At 52.6% G+C, this 15,789-nt stretch overlaps 1 protein-coding gene across 1 annotated transcript; it reads right to left on the reverse strand.

Annotated features, from left to right (window-relative positions):
* Positions 1 to 5,320: 5,320 nt before the first annotated feature.
* LOC137815808 (uncharacterized) lies at positions 5,321 to 6,622 on the reverse strand. The gene has a single exon (XM_068618919.1). It carries the CDS (start codon positions 6,620 to 6,622, stop codon positions 5,321 to 5,323), a length of 1,302 nt encoding a protein of 433 aa, XP_068475020.1.
* Positions 6,623 to 15,789: the final 9,167 nt, after the last annotated feature.

Here is a 15,789-nt window from a genome sequence, read left to right on the forward strand (position 1 = left end):
GGAGGAAAAAGAACGAGTGGTGTGAGTTTCACCAAGCCTTTGGTCGCACACTCCACTCCTGTTTGGCGTTGGGGCACCAACTGGCGGAGTTGGTAAAGTCTGGGTTCCTAGCAGATTACCAGCGAGAGGTGCCGGGTGATCGCTCGTCGGGATCCCAGGCAGGAGAGCAGCAGCATGAAATCCCTGTGTACGGGGAGGTGCAGACGATTGCGGGGGGCTTCTCCGGTGGGGGATGCACCGCATCGCAAAGAAGGAGGTATGCTCGATCGGTAATGGCCGTGGACTCGGTAGACGAGGGCCATTTCCCCGAGGTAGATATCACTTTCAGGAAAGCTGATCTACGGGACGTTGTACCGCACGACAACGATCCTGTGGTCATCTCCTTCATCACAGCAGGAAGGCGAGTGCACAGAGTGCTCGTAGACCAAGGGAGCTCGGCAGACGTCATGTTCTGGCCGACGTTCAACAAGTTGTAGCTGTCCCCCGATCTGTTAAGGCCATATACGGGATGTCTCTATGGCTTTGCAGGGGATCAGGTAGAGGTGCGGGGGTACATTGAACTGAGGACGACGTTCACCGATGGAACAACAGCCCGCACCGAAAAGATAAGGTACTTGGTGGTTAACGCCCCTTTTGCGTACAACATCTTGATGGGAAGGCCAACACTCAATAGGTTGGGTGCAGTGCCATCGACGAGGCACATGAAGCTGAAGCTGCCGTCGATGGAGGGGACCGTAATAACCATCAAGTCGGATCAGGCTGAGGCTAGGCGCTGTTATGTGAACAGCCTCAGGCAGAAAAGGAGCGTATGCCATGTTACCTCAACACCACCACCAGGAGTGCGCGAAGAGCGATCGGTGGTTAGGGGAACGCGTGGCGACCAGCAGATGGAGGCTGCTACGCTGGGGGGCTCCCAGGTAGCTCAGGTGGAAGCAGAAGAGGAGGGCATGATCACTCCTCACGAGTCAGGGATCGCGAGGGCGGTCATCGCCAGCGAGAAAAGACCCCACCCAACTGAGGGGTGGGTAGAAGTAGATATAAGGGGGAGAAAGTTCAAGCTGGGAGGCACATGGGTGCGTTCGCATGGTCAGCGTCTGACATGCCAGGAATCGACCCTAACTTCCTTTGCCATCGCCTGTCGATGGATCCTAAAGTCCGACCTGTGCGACAGAGGCGAAGGAAATTCAATGAAGAGAAGGGGAAAGTGATCCACGACGAAGCGCATAAGCTTCTTGCCGCAGGGCACATCAGGGAGATCCAGTACCCAGAGTGGCTAGCGAACGTGGTACTGGTTCAGAAACCAAACGGCAAGTGGAGGATGTGTGTTGACTTCACTGACCTCAACAAGGCATGCCCCAAAGATTCCTACCCTCTACCCAGCATAGACGCTCTGGTGGATAGCGCGTCAGGGGGGAAGCTGCTCAGTTTCTTGGATGCATTCTCAGGATACAACCAGATCAGAATGCAGCCCAGGGATGAATGCAAGATAGCATTCATGACAGAACGGTCTTGCTACTGCTACAAGGTAATGCCGTTCGGGCTGAAGAATGCGGGGGCTACCTATCAGCGACTTATGGATAGGGTGCTCTCGCCCATGCTGGGAAGAAATGTGCATGCTTACGTAGATGACATGGTGGTCACATCCCGAGAAAAGGAGCAGCATGTGGCCGATCTGGAGGAACTATTCACCACCATCGCCGGGTACAGGTTGAAGCTCAACCCTGAGAAATGCATTTTCAGCGTGGAGGCAGGGAAGTTCTTGGGATTCCTCCTAACAGAGCGTGGAATCGAAGCTAATCCAGAGAAATGCGCAGCAATCGTGGCAATGAGGAGTCCAACGACGGTGAAGGAGGTGCAACAACTCACCGGTCGGCTGGAAGCATTATCCCGGTTCATGTCCACTGGAGGGGAGAAAGGTCATCCGTATTTCCAGTGTCTTAAGCGCAATAGCAGATTCCTTTGGACACAGGAGTGCGAGGAGGCCTTCATCAAGTTGAAGGAGTACCTGGCAAGCCCACCGGTCTTGTGTAAACCACAGGTGGGCACCCCTCTTCGTCTATACTTTACTGTGACGGAAAGAACAGTCAGTTCAGTCCTGGTGCAAGAGCAAGATCAGGTCCAGAGGCCTGTGTACTTTGTGAGTAAGGTGCTGCAAGGCCCTGAAACAAGGTACCAAGCCCTCGAGAAGGCTGCCCTGACGGTGGTATTTTCAGCAAGAAGACTCATACATTATTTCCACAGCTTCACAGTAGTAGTAATGACAGATCTGCCCATCCAAAAGGTGCTAAAGAAACCAGATGTAGCGGGAAGGATGGTCAAGTGGGCGGTGGAATTGTCTGAGTTCGACATTCAATATGAGCCCCGAGGACCGATAAAGGGGCAGGTGTTCGCCGACTTTGTGGTCGAGCTGTCGTCGGTCGCGACACCTTCGGAAGGGTTGGACTTCCAATGGGTATTATTGGTGGATGGCTCTTCCAATCAGCAGGGAAGCGGCGCTGGGGTCATTTTGGAAGGCCCGAACGGAGTGCTGATCGAGCAGTCCCTCCGTTTTGCCTTTAAGGCTAGCAACAACCAGGTGGAGTATGAAGCCCTGATCGCAGGAATGTTGCTAGCAAGAGAAATGGGAGCAAGAAGTCTGGTTGCCAAGAGTGACTCTTTGCTAGTCACCGGGCAAGTTACAGGGGAGTTCCAGGCGAAAGATCCCCAGATGGCAGCTTACCTAGAGTACGTACAGCTCCTGAAGACGTCCTTCACCGAGTTTGAACTGGTCCATGTGCCGAGAGAGCAAAATGCCAGAGCAGACCTGCTTGCCAAGCTGGCCAGCTCAGGCAAGGGGGGAAAGCAGAGGACCGTCATTCAGGAGACCGTGAAGGTACCGCGAGCGTTCGTGTCAGACAACCAGGTACTTCAAGTGTACAAATCAATGGAGCGTCTGGCGATCGGTCATCGTTCGCTCACTCAAGAGACGTTGAAAGCGCCAAGGGTTAGAGCGCGACCGGCAAAGATCGATGAAGTGATGGAAGTCTGCGCTGTTAGGGAGCCCGACACCTGGATAACACCGTACCAGTTGTATTTAGAAGATGGTGTACTCCCACTGGACCCGGCAGAGGCAAAAAGAATAAAGCGGAGCTCGAGTAAGTTTACTTTGATTGATGGAAACCTGTTTAGATTTGGGTTTTCTCATCCTGTGCAGATCTGCGTGTATGGCGAGCAATGCACTAGACTTATGTCGGAGCTACACGAGGGGGTGTGCGAAAGTCATGTAGGTGGTCGCGCTTTGGCAAGTAGGATCCTCCGCGCAGGGTACTACTGGCCAACGCTGAAGGAAGACTGCGTGAGGTATGCTCAACGTTGCAAACAGTGTCAACTTCACGCAGATTGGCATAAGGCACCCCCCGAGGAGTTGAAGTCCATCCATAGCCCATGGCCATTTCACACATGGGGAATCGACATCCTGGGACCTTTTCCCCTGGCGATAAGGCAGATGAAGTTCCTCATCATGGCCATCGAGTATTTCCCCAAGTGGGTGGAGGTAGAACCAGTCGCGCACATCACCGCACAAAAAGTCGAGCACTTTGTCTGGAAGAACATCGTCTGTCGTTTCGGAGTACCCAAGAGGCTGGTCTCCGACAATGGCACCCAGTTCACAAGTCATCAGCTAAGGAAGATGTGCGAGGAGTTAAAGATACAACAGGTTTTCGCCTCGGTGGAACACCCACAAACCAATGGGCAGGTGGAGTCAACCAACCGAGTACTGCTCAGGGGCTGAAGCGAAGACTAGAGAAAGCTAAAGGAAAATGGGCAGAGGAAGTCCCCAGAATCGTATGGTCCTACCATACCACTCCACAGTCCAGCACCCATGAGACACCCTGTAGCCTTGTCTACGGGACGGATGCCATGATCCCCGTGGAGATACAGGAGAGCTCCCCCAGGTTTTTGAATTTCATTGCCGAAGAATCCAATGAAGAGCGAAAGGTGAATCTCGACCTACTGGACGAAGTGTGAGAAGAAGCCAGAGTTAGTGCTGAAGCCGTCAAGAGAAGAGTAGAACGGAGGCACAACTCCAAGGTGAGGCTCAGGCGCTTCCAGGAAGGACATCTGGTGATGAGAAAGGCGCATCAGAATGAGATGGAAAACAAGCTGTCTCCAAAGTGGACAGGCCCATACAAGGTGGTTGAGGCATTAGAGAATGGAGCTTATCGGCTGGAGACTCTGGAAGGAGGAGCAATCCCCAGGACGTGGAACGCCACCCACTTGAAATTTTATTTCAGTTAAGTTGTAAAGTAGTTGCGTTCTCGCGCTAAAGACACACCCAGTGTATATACTGAAAACAGTTGAACAGATAAGGGGGCACTCTTTTCCCAAAGGAGGGTTTTTAATGAGGCCACCCAATGAAAAGATTATCAGTATATCAAGTGTGCGAAAGTTTTCAAGTTAAAATCCTCCTCGCCCCAGGCGCGAGTGTAGGTGATCGGTTAGGCCTTATTCGCCCTAGGTGCGAATATGGGCGCTAATCTAAGTCCTCCTCACCCCAGGTGTGAGTGCAGGCGACTAGGGTTCGAAAAGCCAGGGGTGTTAGTAAGACCAAGAGAGGGAAAGGAAGGATTTTGACAAACGTCCTTACCCACTTGGCATATACCAATATTGGCCAAGTAAAGCTCTTAGTTTAAACGCTTCTCACCCCAGGAGTGAGGCAGGGAAAGAATGACCCGATCCGCCCAAGGTTGATGACCTTGGGGAAAGTAAGAAGGGTTACCGAGAAACACTCTTCTTCCCCAAAACAAGGTATCACCTCTGACGATCGATGTCCTCTATGCACTTAGCGTTAGAGCGACAGAGAAGCAAAGTGAAGTCCAAAGAACGATGACTGATGAGTTGTTGGTGGGTACGCTGCCCGAAGAACGATGACTGATGAGTTGTTGGTGGGTACGCTGCCTGAAGAACGATGACTGATCAGTTGTCGATGGATGCTAGTGCGTAGCACCTTGTCGGAGGAAACTTTTGCAAACAAGTTCTTACACAACAAGCTGAGGCAGACAGACTACGCCTAGTCAGTCATCCAGTACGAAGCTGTGCATAAGAACTGTCAAAAAGACAAGCTAAGGGAGTTGTTGGTCGTGATCAAGGTAGATCAAAGAGTACAGATCGCGCTAAACCTAAGCTAGTCAACAGTTAGTTGCGCGTAATAAGAAAGACGAAGCTTAAGAAAATGCGAGAGAAAAAGACATATAGCTGAAACAAATATATATATTCACACCAAGTTTTATACAGGTTCAAAGTACAGTAATGGTGCAGAAATATAAAGTTACAAGAAAAGAGCTCAACGAGGAGGAACGAGCTTGCCATCCACCACTTCATGATAAATGCTGAACTGTGAGAGGTCCAAATCCGGGAGAACGCATTGGATCTGCTCGAGCGCCAGCTCGAATCCGTCAGCAAGGGCTTCAGCACCCACGCTCATAAGGTCGGCGTTCTCAGCTTCGAATTTTTGCTTTGAGGCCTCCGCAACATTCTTCTCGGTGGTAAGGGCAGCAATGGAAGAGGCATCTTCTTCCAATTGGCCCTTTGCCTCAGACAGCTTGCTCACCACCTCCTTAAGCTTCTTCTCCCCAGTAGCGGCCGTTTCCCTGGTAGACTCGAGCTCCCCCACTAGTTGTGAGTTCAGTTGGCGTAGGGAGGAGGTCTCGGCCTCCAGGTGGATCACCTTGCTCCGCAGTTGCACCACCTCGCAGTCCAGAGAGTTGACAGCTTGCCCCATCAAGATCTCAGTCTTGATGGTCTCTTGGACCTGAGATAGGTACTCTTTCCTGGACTTTTCCACCATGTCCCTCATCAGATCTACGGACCCTTGGGCAGCCTCAAAGTCACTTTGCAGTGACTCCTTGTCGTGCTCAAGCTCCTTGATCCTCTTCTCCAGGATTAGTTGCTTGCAGTGCTGGGTGGAAAACTCCAGGGAAAGCACTATCTGCTTAGCCAAGTGCATGTCCACCTCCTCCCCGTTCCATTCAATAAGCTCCCGGCTGCGAATGAGCTGTCGGACCAAAGCAATGACTCGGCTGAAATTCTCATTGCTAGCTCCAGAGCCGCTTGGTGGCGAGCTGCCCCCACCACTTTTAGCGGTAGCAGCGGAAGTTGGCGGTGGTGGTGGCGATGTGAGAAGTCCCGGGAGATCCCCCGAGTGAGCAGAATCGCTCCCTGCAGGTGGAGTGGATTGACCAAGAGCTTGGCCTGCTGGGGGAGGAGATGGAAGTGAAGCTGGAGATGGTGATCGAGGAGCTGGAGATGGTAGTTGTTGGGGAGAGGGGAAGGATGTTGGCGCTGGGGCAGGTTGAGCAGAAGGGGGCGAGGCTGAACCTTCCTCTATCTCCACCACTTCAATCTCCCCAGGCTGAAGGGATGAAGCCCCCCCAACCTCTGGAAGTTTCCTCTTGCGGTGTACAAGAGGAGAGCCAGAACTCACCTCTTCGGTTGAGGGGGTAGGGGCAGCAGCAGCTGTAGCAGATGAAGGAAAGGCCCTCGCTAGCCTTCTTCTTTTCCTCACTGGCTCGGGGCTTTCAGCTGGCACGACCGAGAGAGGAGGAGCTGCGATGGGATCGGTGGTGGAAGAAGAAGAGCCAATCATCTTGGCGCCCTAGATTCGGGCAAGTTCCAGCAATGCCTTCCTCCTTTCCTTCCCTGGAGTCATGTCTACATCGAAGGAAAAAAGAAGAGTTAGATGGCATAATTATGCAAGTGGGTCAAAATGTATGCAAGTATGCATGAGAATGTGCAAGTATCCTAAGAGGTGAAAGAAGAAGAGCCTACCTATGTACTTCTTCAGAGCCAACACATCAAACTCGTGTTTGATGAGAAGAGCTGAGTTGTACTTTGCCCCTAGGAACAGCCCACATAGTTCGCGCTCGTAGGGGGCCATGACTTCGAGGCCACGGGGTTTCTTGAACTCGACTCCAGGAACCCAATAAAGGGGAAACCCCTCGAGCAATGTTGGACTTTGCGGGGTAGAAGATATCATATAGAACCTGCCCTTCCAATCCTTGAAGGATTGTTGATACAAGCCCAAGAGCACCCGTCCAGCAACCCCGTTCAGGCTGACCCAGGACCTATCCCCGGGGTTCTTCGCCTCGAAAAAGTATAGGAATACATCTACGGAGGCGTTATGCCCGAAGTAGTTGCAGAGGATCTCGAATGCCCGTATGAAAGCCCAGGCATTCGAATGGAGTTGGCAGGGGGCGACATTTAGCTCCATCATCAGCTCCTTCTCAAAGAAAGTGAAGGGCAGGCGCAGCTTCAACCTCTTGAAGATGGCGGAGTAGACGAAGGTGAAGGGCACCCCATTGGTGGCCCTATCATCCGCACAGATGGGCATCCCTCGAGGAGGAATGCGTATACGGATGTTAAAATCGTTTTCCCGGTCGATGGCGCAAGAAGGCTCATTTGGGTCGTTGCTCAGAAGGGATTTGAGGTGACCCTGCGGTAGTAGGGTGGAGGTTTCGGCCAGCAACGCCAGGGGAGCCCAGTCGTAGACCCTGGCGTTGTCATGGTAGGAGGTTGCATCGGGTGGTGGCGGCGCCGGTGCACTTGCTGAAGGCTGTGCACCAGAGGACGAGGCGACCATTCGAGCGGTTTGTTTCAAGCGAGCCATTGCGAGATAACTGCAATGGAGAAAAATGAAGGGTCAGAGGAATGGAAGAAGAGGAAATGATGAATGGTTCGGTGAAAAACAGAGGAAGGGAAGAAGAAAGAAATGTCCAGGCGAAAAAGAGGAAGAGGGAGAAGCAGAAAGTAGAGTGAGGGGCGCGAAAACCCTAGCGCGGGTCGAGAAGAGGAAAAACAGAGAAGATGAGTGCATGATAATGAAAGGGACGAATGCAATCGGTGAAAAGAGCCTAAATAGACCAAGGAAGAAGAAAAACCATACCTTTGGGTGATCGCGAAAGGTTTGGAGGTAGAAAGCTTGAAGGAAGATAGGCGCGCAGAGAGGGAATTCGAAGTGACCCTGAGAGTGTTGAAGAAGATGCTGAAACAGTGAAAACGCGCGCTTATTTGAATAAGGGAAGCGCTAGCGACACTCCACGCTGGCCGTTGATGCGGCCACGTGTCGCAAGATTAAGGGAGGAAGTTGTAACGTTAAAAGGCAACACGTGAGGTGGCACGTGATGCGGCCCCACTTGCCACGTGGACCGAGAGCGCGACCACTTAGTCTCTCCGCTGAGAACGAGTTCACAGCTCGAGACCAGGGGGCTTGTGATTCGGTCGGTCATCGGTAGTCGATGACGTCAGCAGCAGATAACCACGTGGACCACTCGCAGGGTGACACGTGGATCAGGTGGCAGAGAAATCAGGGAGGAGATCACCCGGTATGGTTATCGGTGGTCAGTAACCCAATGGCCACCGGCAGATCAGTCCAAGATAAACACCACAGGGGAGAATGCGAGAAGCAATAGAGCACCGATCAGTCATCGGGGTTTCGTGTTACACGCAGTTAAACTGGGACTTAGATTCCCAGCTAGAGCGTTACGCATGGACCTCGCATGATCATACCTCAGAGAAAGAAAAGCTCCTCGCCGGTATAATTGTGCACGAGAGTGGCCTGAGGGAGTTAGTAAACCAGTCAGTGATTGGTGACTTCCTCAACCCATTACGTGCATGACGTAGTGGAGGGGAAATCGCGTATGCAGAGAGCAGTGCTTGGTGAGTGTGCCTAGTCCAGCCATACCTGGCGTTCTCCTAGGAATGTGCGATTCACCCAGATGGAAGAAACGCGCTAAGTTACTCCGTGTTTGCACCCATACGTACTCGCCACGCAGAAGGATCACACTCCAAGGCAGCTATGCACTGAGTTGTTTCATGCATAAGTAACTTAGCCAAAAGCCTGAAGAGTAAGAAGTGGCGCCCAAGTCAAGGATGCTCCAGATGGTGACACATGTACAGCTGGATGCGAGCCACGTGTCCAGATGTGTAACTGTCAGGAGAGAGAAAGTGCGCAGGTATATAAGAGATTGTAACGAACTTCTAAGGTACGCACGTTTAGATTACTTCTTTACGCTTGCGAGAACTTGAGTACGCTGAGAGAGAATTTTGCACTGTTCCTTAGAGTTCTTGAGTTTTCTCTTAGTATTTGGTGGTTCAGTCGCTGACTTGGGCGTCGAAGCGTGATCGGTCGCAGCGGCGCCGTTCTGTCTTTTGCAGGTTCTTGAGGTGAATCACGGTGAAGAACGGAGGCTAACACGGCGCATAAGTCGATCCAGGTTTGACGAGGCAAGGCTCTTGCGTCCCGGTCAACAGGCAGGATCATCAGGCGCCCACCGTGGGACCGTGTAAAACTTGTTCCCATCCACAGCGTGAGTTCTTGGAGTTCCTGTAGTTCCTGTGTGGTTGTGTGCTGGTGCAACCTTTTTCCACCGTTCGTTCGAGTTTTTGTTCGGTGGTTTCGAAGTCCCTACCGTTCGTTTGGGTCTTGATCGGTGGAGTGAGGTCTTCCATCGTTCCTTCGAGCTTTCGATCGGTTTTCTTGGAGTTTTTTGCTGTCGCGCGGTTTACAATCGGTTGTTCGGTGCTTTTCCTGTTCGTTTGCGTTTATGGCTAGTGAATCGGGAGCTTGTTGGAGAATCGGCTGTTTGAGTTCACGTTCTTGAAGTTCTTCGGAGTTTACGGAGTTCTGACCGATTGATTGCTGGATCAGTCGTTCCTGAAGGAGGTGTTGTTCGTCGCTCATTGTGATCTGTTAAGTTTTCATGAGAAAGATGAGAAGCAACCGTTCAAGTCCAGTTGCGCCCGTTGCTGCTGAAGGCGCCATGACTATGGCGCAAATGGTGGAGATCATGCGTTCGCTGCAGGCGAATGTGGAAGCCTCGCGCATAGAGCAGGCAAAGATGCACGAGGACCTGGTCGCCTCTCAGGCCAGGAATGAAGAGCTCAGCAAGGTAACTGAGGAATTGCGCTAAGCTCTTCAGGAGCAGCAAGGGCGCCCAGTCGCTGAAGAGGTCGCGCCGTCGACGCCGCCTCGCGTTTTTCCCATGCCTTTCGCTCAGGCAATTACGGACACGCCTATCCCTACGAGTGTGGTACCCGTGAAGGCTGTTTTTACCGGCGTAGAGGATCCTGAGACACATCTCACCACGTTCCACACGCAGATCGTGCTGTCAGGAGGATCGGATGCTGTGTATTGCAAGATGTTTATGAGCACACTCCAGGGAACAACACTGGAATGGTTTGTGAGCCTGCCTACAGGTCACATAACCAATTTCCAGCAGTTTTTGAAGCTTTTCGTCGAGCAGTACATAGTGAACAAGGCGCCCCCTAGGGTGTCTTATGATCTGTTCGACATAAGGCAGTACCAGGGAGAGTCCCTCAGGGACTACTTGAATCGGTTTGGGGCGCAGATGGTCCGCTCGCCGGCCAAGGACGAAGAGATGTTGGTCTACGCCTTTAAGAAGGGCGTGCTGCCGGGACCTTTCTGCGAAGCGCTGATCAGGGCTCACCCCGCCACGTTTGCTGAGGTTAGGCGACTTGCGGTGGCCCACATCGTCGATGAAAGTGAGGTCGCCGAGAAGAGGGGAAGCGTGGCCCCCGCTAGGCCACGTGCACAGACCAGGATCCAGCCACAGAGGGTGCTGGAGACAGCGGCAGCCAAGAGGGATCAGAGGACCCGCCATCCTTATGATCCAAGGAAAAACAAGGGCAGGGGCCCAGGGTGCCCTCAACTGGCACGTCGGGAATACAATCGCCCGCCGAAGCATAAGTTTGTGATGGGATTGGCGGACCTGATCGCCATTCCCAATATAGCAGCCAGGCTGAAGGCGCCGGAGAAGGTGGGCGACAAGGTGTTGGGACCAAAGCCAGATGCCTGGTGTGAATTCCACCAGGGCTTTAGCCACACTGTGGACTCATGTTTGGCGTTAGGATACCAGCTCGACGACCTGGTCAAGAGCGGGTTCCTAAATGACTACCTGCTGGAAAGAAGGACGGGGGGCGCGTCGAGCTCCCAGCCGGCGGGTGGAGAGGCGCAGCAACACGAAATGCCCACTCACGGGGAGATCCACACCATCGCGGGATGTTTCTCGAGTGGTGGGTGCACCGCGTCGCAGAGGAAGAAGTACGCGAGGTCTGTGATGACGGTGGACATGTTCGAAGATCACTCGCCGGATGTGGACATTACGTTCACAAAGCAAGATCTCCGGGACGTTGTACCTCATGACAACGATCCTATAGTCATCTCACTGGTTACGGCGGGAAGAAAGGTCCACAGGGTTCTGGTGGACCAAGGAAGCTCGGCAGATGTGATGTTCTGGCCGACTTTCACACAGTTGTAGTTGCCCCTTGACCAGCTGAGGCCCTATGGAGGGTGTTTGTATGGTTTCTCTGGCGATCAGGTGGAGGTCAGGGGGTATATAGAGTTAAGAACTACATTCACGGATGAGGCGGGCTGGAGGACGGAGAAAATCAAGTACCTCGTCGTGAATGCTCCCTCGGCATATAACATTCTCTTGGGAAGGCCAACACTCAACAGAATAGGAGCTGTGCCTTCGACCAGGCACATGAAGGTGAAGTTGCCATCAATGGAAGGGGTGGTGATCACCATCAAATCTGACCAGAAGGAAGCGAAGAAGTGCTATGAGAATAGCCTGAAAAACAAGAGGTCAGTAAGTTACATCACAACGACGCCGCCTCCCGGTGTGAAGCCCAAGCCAACAGAATGGCGAGTTGTTGGTGCGGCGATGGAGGTAGCCGCCGGGGGCGACGTCGCCATGATGGATGCCGATGCTGAGGGGGAGAACGCTGAGTGGGAAGAAGATGCGAGGAACCGCCCAGAGGAAGCGAGGGAGCTGGGAATCGCCAGGGCGGTGATCGCCAGGGAAGCTAGACCTAAACCCGTCGAGGAATGGCTCGAAAGGGAGATCGGGGGCAAGGTCTTCAAGTTGGGAAGATCCTTGGAGGCTCAGCTCCAAGACCAGATTGCCAAGGTGATAGAGCGGCATCTGGATGCTTTCGCATGGTCTGCTTCAGACATGCCGGGAATTGACCTCGACTTCTTGTGCCACCATCTAGCAATGGACAACCAGGTCAGGCCGGTGCGACAAAGAAGAAGGAAGTTCAACGAGGAGAGAAGGCAGGCGATCAGGGACGAAACCCAGAAGCTCCTCGCTGCAGGCCATATCAGGGAAGTCCAGTACCCTGAGTGGCTAGCCAATGTCGTGTTGGTGAAGAAAAGCAATGGGAAGTGGCGCATGTGCGTTGATTTCACTGACCTGAACAAGGCTTGTCCAAAGGATTCGTATCCTTTGCCAAGCATAGACGCCCTGGTCGACAGTGCTGCAGGGTGTAAGTTGCTGAGTTTCCTGGACGCCTTCTCGGGGTACAACCAGATAAAGATGCATCCCATGGATGAAGAGAAGACCGCCTTCATGACCGAGAGATCGTGCTACTGCTACAAGGTGATGCCCTTTGGGCTGAAGAACGCGGGGGCCACGTACCAGAGGTTGATGGATCGAGTACTTGCACCTATGCTGGGGAGGAATGTGCAAGCGTACGTAGATGACATGGTCATGACCTCGCTGGAGAAGAGCAAGCATGTCGCGGACTTGGAGGAGTTGTTCACCACAATCGCCAAGTTCAGATTGAAGCTGAACCCCGAGAAGTGCATTTTTGGCGTAGAGGCAGGTAAGTTCTTGGGATTTCTCTTGACTGAAAGAGGGATAGAAGCCAATCCTGATAAGTGTGCTGCCATCTTGGCGATGAGGAGCCCAGCTACCGTGAAGGAAGTGCAGCAACTTACAGGTCGGATGGCCGCCCTTTCTCGTTTCGTATCAGCCAGCGGAGAGAAGGGCCATCCGTATTTTCAATGTTTAAGGCGAAACAACAAGTTTGCCTGGACGAAGGAGTGTGAAGAGGCCTTCGTCAAGCTTAAAGAGTACCTGGCGAGCCCGCCGGTTTTGTGCAAACCGCTGGCGGGAACCCCCCTCAGGTTGTATTTTGCTGTAACTGAGAGGGCGGTAAGTGCGGTGCTCGCCCAAGACCAGGACCAGGCTCAGAAGCCTATTTATTTCGTCAGCAAGGTGCTGCAGGGCCCGGAGGTGAGGTATCAGGCCTTGGAGAAAGCCGCGCTGGCTGTGGTATTTTCGGCGAGGAGGTTGAGCCACTATTTTCACAATTTTACAATACTGGTGATGACCGACTTGCCCATCCAGAAGGTTCTGAAGAAACCCGATGTAGCCGGGAGGATGGTGAAGTGGGCGGTGGAGCTGTCGAAGTTCGATATCAAGTATGAGCCCCGAGGTCCGATCAAGGGGCAGATCTTCGCTGACTTTGTGGTCGAACTCTCTTCAGAAGCGGCACGAGTTGAGGGGGATGATTTCCGTTGGGTGCTCTCGGTGGACGGGTCATCAAACCAGCAGGGTAGTGGTGCTGGAGTCATCTTGGAAGGGCCCAACGGTGTGCTGATTGAGCAATCCCTGAGGTTCGCCTTCAAAGCCAGCAACAATCAAGCAGAGTATGAGGCGCTGATCGCCGGAATCTTGCTGGCTAAGGAGATGGGAGCTAGGGTGCTGATGGCTAAGAGTGACTCACTGCTGGTCACGGGACAAGTAACAGGCGAGTTCCAGGCCAAAGATCCACAAATGGCGGCTTACCTGGAGTATGTCCAGGAGTTGAAGAGTTCCTTTGTCTCCTTTGAAGTGGTGCATGTGCCCAGAGAGCAGAATGCCCGAGCTGACTTGCCAGCGAAGCTCGCCAGTTTAGGCAAGGGGGGTAGGCAGAGGACGGTGATCCAAGAAACTCTGAAAACGCCCAGAGCATTTGTGGCAGATCACCTGGTTCTTCAAATAAGCAAGTCGACAGAGAAAGCGGCGAGGAGTCACAGGTCTTTGACTCAGGAGACCTTGAGATCGCCGAGAATAAGAGCATGTCGGGGAGAGAAGGTGAACATGACGCGGGTCTGCGCTACGCATGAGCCAGACACGTGGATAACGCAGTACCAGCGATACCTGGCAAATGGCCTTCTCCCATTAGATCCGGCGGAGGCTAGGAAGATAAAGAAGAATTCTAGCAAGTTCACAATGATTGACGGCGAGTTGTATAGGTTTGGGTTCACACACCCACTCCTGGAATGTGTGCACGGAGAGAAATGTACAAGAATCATGGCCGAGCTCCATGAAGGGATCTGCGGAAGTCACGTCGGGGTTCGAGCTCTGGCCGCAAGGACCCTCCGTGCAGGTTACTATTGGCCTACAATGAGGGAGGACTGCAAGAAGTATGCACAGTGTTGCAAGCAATGTCAGCAGCACGCCGATTGGCACAAGGCGCCTCCCGAGGAGTTGAAGTCGATTTACAGCCCTTGGCCGTTTCATACATGGGGGATCGACATTCTGGGACCTTTTCCATTGGCGATCAGGCAGATGAAGTACTTGGTGGTGGCAATTGAATATTTCACCAAGTGGATCGAAGTAGAACCAGTGGCCCAGATCACCGCACACAGGATCGAGAGCTTCATGTGGAAGAATATCGTGTGCCGGTTTGGTGTGCCTAAGCGCCAGGTGTCGGACAACGGGACTCAGTTTGCAAGTCACCTGTTGAAGAAATTGTGCGAAGGAGTGGGAATTCAACAAGTATTTGCATCCGTCGAGCACCCTCAGACAAATGGCCAAGTAGAGTCCGCCAATCTGGTATTGCTGAGAGGTTTGAAGAGAAGGCTAGAGAAAGCCAAGGGATCGTGGGCTGAGGAGGTACCCCGTATAGTTTGGGCGTACCACACCACCGAGCAATCAGGAACCCATGAGACCCCGTTTAGCCTGGTCTATGGGTGCGACGCAATGATTCCAGTGGAGATCCAGGAGAGCTCGCCGAGATTCCAGAACTTTGTAGCGGAAGACTCGAACGAGGAAAGAAGGCTGAATCTTGATTTGCTGGACGAGGTCAGGGAGGAGGCGAGATTAAAAGCTGAGGCGGTGAAAAGAAGGATTGAACGAAGATATAACTCGAAGGTGATGCCAAGGCAGTTCAAAGAAGGCGACCTGGTGATGAGGAAGGCCCACCAGTACGAGATGGAGAACAAGTTGTCGCCTAAGTGGACGGGACAGTTCAGAATAACCGAGGCGCTCGGGAACGGCGCCTACCGCTTAGAGACGTTAGAAGGAGGGGCGATTCCTCGCACTTGGAACGCCACGCACCTCAAGTTGTATTACAGTTAAAAACTTTGTAAGTAAAAACAAACACGAAGAGCTTTGCAATGTTTCTTTCAAAACAGTTTGAAGGGGGCACTCTTTTTTCCCTAAGGAGGGTTTTTAATGAGGCCACCCAATAAAGAAGAGTTTTCAAAGTTTAAAGTGTTTTAGATTGCATGCTTGTTTTTCTTCCGAAAGTTTTGAAGAAAGACCTTGTCACTTATATGTGATTTAAGGCGAGTTGAAGTTATGTTGCATGCTTTCTAAAAAGTTTTAAGTCCCTATCGCTTTTTGGCGATTAGCGGCATCAGTTGAAGTTTTAAAAGTCCTCATCGTCTTTCGGCGATCGGAGGCACCAGTTAAAAGACCTCAACGCCCTCGTGCGTTCTGAGGCGAGAAAGAGTGAAAAGTCCTCAGTGCCTTCAGGGGAGAGAAGATGTAGCCCCGGGCAATGTAGAGGCACCAGTAAAAAGTCCTCAGTGCCTCCAGGGAAGAGAAGATGTAGCCCCTGGGGCAATGTAGAGGCACGACCTAAAGACCTTCTCGCCGTCGAGCGAGTTCAGGCGAGCTAAATACCTTATCGCCGTCGAGCGAGTTCAGGCAAGATAAAATCCTTCTCGTCCTGAACGAG

The sequence above is a fragment of the Phaseolus vulgaris genome, chromosome 1 (assembly GCF_000499845.2).
Source record: "Phaseolus vulgaris cultivar G19833 chromosome 1, P. vulgaris v2.0, whole genome shotgun sequence".
Taxonomy (NCBI): domain Eukaryota; kingdom Viridiplantae; phylum Streptophyta; class Magnoliopsida; order Fabales; family Fabaceae; genus Phaseolus; species Phaseolus vulgaris.

Excerpts from the sequence above, each read along its gene's own strand:
- LOC137815808 (XM_068618919.1), bottom strand. The coding sequence starts at position 6,622 with ATGATTGGCTCTTCTTCTTCCACCACCGATCCCATCGCAGCTCCTCCT.